The 5,427-nt window shown below is 47.1% G+C and overlaps 1 protein-coding gene across 1 annotated transcript; it reads left to right on the plus strand.

Annotated features, from left to right (window-relative positions):
- Positions 1-423: 423 nt before the first annotated feature.
- Positions 424-4,501, plus strand: LOC124660790 (cytochrome P450 72A397-like). The gene is made up of 5 exons (XM_047198625.1): positions 424-849; positions 2,576-2,796; positions 2,888-3,132; positions 3,216-3,600; positions 3,713-4,501. Exons 1-5 carry the CDS (start codon positions 531-533, stop codon positions 4,139-4,141), a joined length of 1,599 nt encoding a protein of 532 aa, XP_047054581.1. The 5' UTR covers positions 424-530; the 3' UTR covers positions 4,142-4,501.
- The last annotated feature ends 926 nt before the right edge of the window (positions 4,502-5,427 follow it).

Genomic DNA, 5,427 nt, shown 5'->3' on the forward strand with positions numbered 1-5,427 from the left:
GTTTCGGATAAGAGGGATAAACCCTTCCCTCGGCAGATACTAGCCGTTTCTGAACAAAAATAGCCTCTTGGACAAAAACCCAGATTTCATCTGCTGAGTCGGTGCAACGACGATCGATCCATGCACCGAGCTACCGACCTAAAATAGGGTAGGTGCCGTGCCGCGTCTCCATGTTTTTCCTCGTCCAACCCCTGTCGATCGTCTTTGCACATATTTTCCCACATGACCTTTTCACGGGCGGACATAGGAAAAGACCACCACACCAGCCGTGGACTGCAGAACCGTCGCGGAAACAAAGGGCCAAAAAATGTGCAAGAACAAAACTCTGATGGCTGAAAAGCATGCTCCTATGAACGAAAAGGCCAACACCATCCATTATATATATAGTGGTGCAATGGTGAGTAGCCAGCACCATTGTCCAGCACTCCTACGCCCACTTTTCTCAGCACCAAGAGATCGAGGAGAAACATCAATCAATCCCACTCCGGCGTGTTCTCCACAAACTAGCAGCGCCCTATAGGTGGCCGACCATGGCGACGAGCGTGACAGGATCTCCGCTTGCCTTTCCATGGGAGCAGCAGCAGCTGGTGCTCCTGTACGCGATCGCCGGCGCGGTTCTGGCGTGGTGCGCCGTGAGGACACTGGAGTGGGCGTGGTGGAGGCCCCGGCGGTTGGAGCGGGCGCTCCGGTCGCAGGGACTCAGGGGCACGACCTTCCAATCCATCGCCGGCGACGCGCCGCTGCTCGAGCGGCTCAACAGGGAAGCCAGGTCCCGGACCATGCCGCTCGGCTGCCACAACGTGGTGCCAAGGGCGATGCCGCTGTTCCACCAGACCATGAAGGAGCACGGTGCGTGTTCTACTTCTCTTTGCTTTCCTCCTTTTCCTTGACCCTTTTTTTCGGCGGCAAGTCCTCAATTTTAGCTGCATTTGCTTACCTTCGCCACATCGTCGCATCGTCTGAAAACAATTAAACGTGTGAGTATGTGCCCATGCATGAAAGGAGCTTTACGTATTGAAAAACAGAATGGGTGCTTATTACATATTCAGGTTTATGATCCATTGCTACGAAAAATATTGCATGTTCTTCGTCGAGCTTACAGTGTTGTTAGTGCTACTTTCCCCACTTTACTCAAAGTTTTAGCATATACGTACATGGATTGCGGCAAGTTTGTGACAGACAGGAACATTACAACAAGAAGAATTACAGAGAGGTATCTGTTGGCAGGAACAATTTTTCCATAACAGTATCAACAAGAAAATGCCATGCTGCATGATTACACTTACTCCAGTTGTCTACGCTAATAGACAGCATCATTCCCCGCTAGGGAAACACCAACTCAATAGTCCAAATGGAAAAGGTACACACACTAATATGATGATGACTACACCTTTAGATCCCACCATAAGTTTTTAAATGGATATACGTCAGGTTCAGGGGTACCCGTTAATAAACTATGTACGCAATCTAATAAGTTCTAGCAACATCTTTGGTGGCATCTCACTGGAGTCTCCCGCACTCAACAAACGGAATGATGTATATAGTCCCACTTGACAAATACTCCACTAAATAAACGGACTGACTGAAACACGAAATTGTTGAAAACATGTGCCATGTGCCCTTATAAGGTGCTAACATGCTTTTTTTTTTTTTTTTTTTTTTTTTTTGACAATCAATACCACGTATATTCATAGCAACAAATAGTACATGGTAGAGATACATGAACTGACTCCAACGATTACAAAATAAAGTCTAAAAGATAGTAACAAATCTTCGAGGTCTTCAATTTCTTTCTTCTTCCAGAACACAATCTTGTACTCTTCTGAAGGCAGCCAAAGATAGATAACGAACCATAGACCTGTAGATACCGATGAAAGTTCTCCCATAATTTTTTGAGCCGCAATGCCAAGGCTGTGTGCACGCACGCAACCATTAAAGCAGTCATACAACATCGGCAAGAGTACCAACACCAGTATGTCAGGGAATAATAACCGACTAGCTTTATCGTCGTCGATGGAGAGCCGAGAGTACGAATCACCATTGTCGAGAACGTAGCAGCCGGGACAACAACTGCGAGGATAATCCTCCTCGCGGCAACAACGACAAAAGATCCAAAATCGATCTGGCGAAGCAAGATCCGAAGACCCATACCTAGAAAATTGTGATTGTTCAACACCACCATTGACGCCGGGAAGAAGATCTCGTCGCCGAACGAAAGGCCGAAGATCACTTATTGCAGACGATGTCATCTCCATTGAGGGGAAACCAACAAGAAGATGACTACCAAAATCCTAACATAATCTAATAAAAACAATACTTTTATTCGAAACTCCACGCATAGATCGGGTTCCCCACTCCTCCCGACGCCGGCGAAGCCGACCGGAGGAGGGGGAACCAATCTATGAAGGAGGATGAACTAGAGACGGCTAGGGTTGAGGCGGCGGCTGAGAGGAGAGACGAGGTGGTGCCTACTGCCTAGTGGTATGTGGTTTTGTCACGGCAGGTTTTCGTCTCCTTTGGTCGCTTATAAGGTGCTAACATGCTAATTCGCTGTAATTTTAAAATTGGTTAACAGGTAAAACGTCGATCACTTGGTTCGGACCGGAGCCTAGAGTGACCATCACCAAGCCTGAACTGGTGCGAGAAGTCCTGTCCAACAAGTACGGCAACTTTGAGAAGCTCAAGCTTGGCAGACTTCAGAGGTTGCTGCACAACGGTATTGGGAGCCACGAGGGAGAAAAATGGGCGAAGCACAGGAAGATCATCAACCCTGCCTTCCATCTCGAAAAGCTCAAGGTTATATTTCTGTGATGTCACTGACATGGCAACCTGGGAATGCTTGGCCGTGTGAGACAGACCTGTAACAAAGTTTCTGTTGCGATTTCAGCTCATGTTGCCTGCTTTCGCCGCATGCTGCACGGAGTTGGTGGAACGATGGGAAGGTTTAGCCGTGGGTGATGCGCCATGCGAGGTCGATGTCTGGCCTGATATGCAGAACCTGACGGGGGACGTCATCTCCCGCGCCGCATTCGGCAGCAGCTACCTTGAAGGCAGAAGGATATTCCAGCTTCAGGGGGAGCAGATCGAGCTCACCGTGCTCGCCATGAACAAGATACATATCCCTGGTTACATGTGAGTTCTTCGTTATTAGTAATCTCTTCTCAATCTTGCGTGCACTCTGGATATATACTGATGCATTCTTCATGTATGTGCAGGTTCTTTCCAACCAAATCCAACCGAAGGATGAAGCAGATCGCCGCGGAGATCGGGAGCATCCTAAAAGGCATCATTGAGAAAAGAGAGAACGCCCTGAAAGCCGGCAAAGCTACGAGCGACGATCTTCTCGGGCTGCTGCTGGAGTCCAACATGGCGCACTGCAGGGGAGACGGCAATTCGAACGCCGGTATCACGACCGACGACGTGATCGGAGAGTGCAAGCTCTTCTACTTCGCCGGCATGGAGACCACGTCGGTGCTGCTCACGTGGACCATGATCGTGCTCTCCATGCACCCGGAGTGGCAGGACCGTGCCAGGGAGGAGGTCATGCGTGCCTTCGGATCTAGCACGCCAGATTACGACGGCTTGAGTCACCTGAAAATCGTAAGTCCTAGTACCATCTTCGTCTTACCCTATCATTCTGGTTCCTGGACGATTTGGAGCGGGAAAAGAAATTCATGAATCTAATGAGACTAGTATATGATCGCATTTTCAGGTGACCATGGTGCTGTACGAGGTGCTGCGGCTGTACACCCCGCTCACGTCGCTCATCCGCAAGACGTACAGGCCGGTGGAGCTCGGCGGCGTCAGCTACCCGGCGGGTGTGCTGCTCATGCTGCCATTGCTGTGCGTCCACCACGACAAGGATGTCTGGGGCGCGGACGCCGCCGTTTTCCGGCCGGAGAGGTTCGCCGAGGGGATCTCCAGGGCGTCGGCGGACGCGCCGGCCTTCTTCCCGTTCGGCTGGGGGCCGCGGATCTGCGTCGGCCAGAACTTCGCGCTGCTCGAGGCCAAGATGGGGCTCGCCATGATCCTCCAGCGCTTCTCCTTCGACCTCTCGTCCTCATACACGCACGCGCCCTTCCCCGTCGGCCTGCTACTGCCAGAGCACGGCGCGCAAGTCAGGCTCACCAGGCTTCAGTGAGCTGCTCGATTGGTTAATCTGCATGTACAGCATAACACTGGTGGATTCTAAGACTCACTGGCCCACTCATCAACAACGTCTAAAAGGCATGTTTGTGGGGTTGACTTTGTACACAAGTCGGTTCTACTCTTCTTCTTTTTCTTTAGGATAAAAAAAGTTGCTTGGTTTATTGATCAACTGGTACAGTGGCTCACACAAATAGGCAGACAACATCTTTAATGTTTAATTTGTAAGTACTTTAGAGATCCCCTTTAAGTTCATACAATATATGGTGAATATATGTTTATGTCAATGAAATGAGGTTCAGTAGCTCCAAAGAGACGTCCATCTGTAAATGGCTTATAATAATACATGCATTTATTTATGGGTGTGGTGTGACTATTTCTTCGTCGACTGAGAAAAATTTCGTTCTCAGTTAGATGATGTCAACAAATTTCAGTTGCAACTTATTTTGTAACTCATGAGTAGCATGAATCAAGATGCAAAATCAAATGGTGTAAGATTTGACTGATCATGAAGTTAGTTCTCAGCTAGCTCAGAACTAGCAAATCCCTTTATTTATAACTAGCATTGTGGTCCTCGCAAATGTGAGGGCATCATCTAAAAGTGTCAGGAAAATACATTTGTTGCTCCATATATTTATATTGGGTATTATAGATACAACATCACTAAAGGCACAATAAAATATCACATGTCTAGAGTAAATTTTAATAATGATATTTATTTTCTGGATGAATGATTACCCTTTGGAAAAAAACCCATATCATTAACTATATATATAGTTACATTATAGTCTTTTTTTACACAAATACGGTAAGAAAGGCCCCTGCTATGTCATTTTTTATTTAGAAAAATGGTGGGATAATTACATGACAATGATCCAGTCATATACGGGTTTATAGCGTATCAAGCCATGCTTGCATACCTTCTTTGAGACTAGGCCTAGCTCTATGCATAGTTAGATCAAACAAAGACATAAATCTAATGATACAACATTGCAAATTTGGGGTTTTATCATTGAAGATGAAGTCATTCCTCTGGTCCCATATGCTCCAACATCCTTTTTGTTTGAGTAGTGAGGACTGCTCCAAATCATATTCCCTGAGTCATTTTCATTAGTGGTGTTGATCGAAATAATTTCTTCATGTGATTCATGCAGTTCAGTATGAGCAATAGTGGACAGTGGAAGATGGAACATATATTGGATTCAGCATACTCCATAGCTTTCTCCAAAGTGATTTGATCATTCTTGGCAAATGAATGAAGCTGAGGGTAGTCATCTTGTC

The sequence above is a fragment of the Lolium rigidum genome, chromosome 6 (genome assembly GCF_022539505.1).
Source record: "Lolium rigidum isolate FL_2022 chromosome 6, APGP_CSIRO_Lrig_0.1, whole genome shotgun sequence".
NCBI classification, from domain to species: domain Eukaryota; kingdom Viridiplantae; phylum Streptophyta; class Magnoliopsida; order Poales; family Poaceae; genus Lolium; species Lolium rigidum.

Coding starts and splice junctions, on each gene's coding strand:
- LOC124660790 (XM_047198625.1), top strand. CDS start 531: ATGGCGACGAGCGTGACAGGATCTCCGCTTGCCTTTCCATGGGAGCAG. Junction 850..2,575: donor CCAGACCATGAAGGAGCACG/GTGCGTGTTCTA, acceptor ATTGGTTAACAG/GTAAAACGTCGATCACTTGG. Junction 3,601..3,712: donor GCTTGAGTCACCTGAAAATC/GTAAGTCCTAGT, acceptor TCGCATTTTCAG/GTGACCATGGTGCTGTACGA.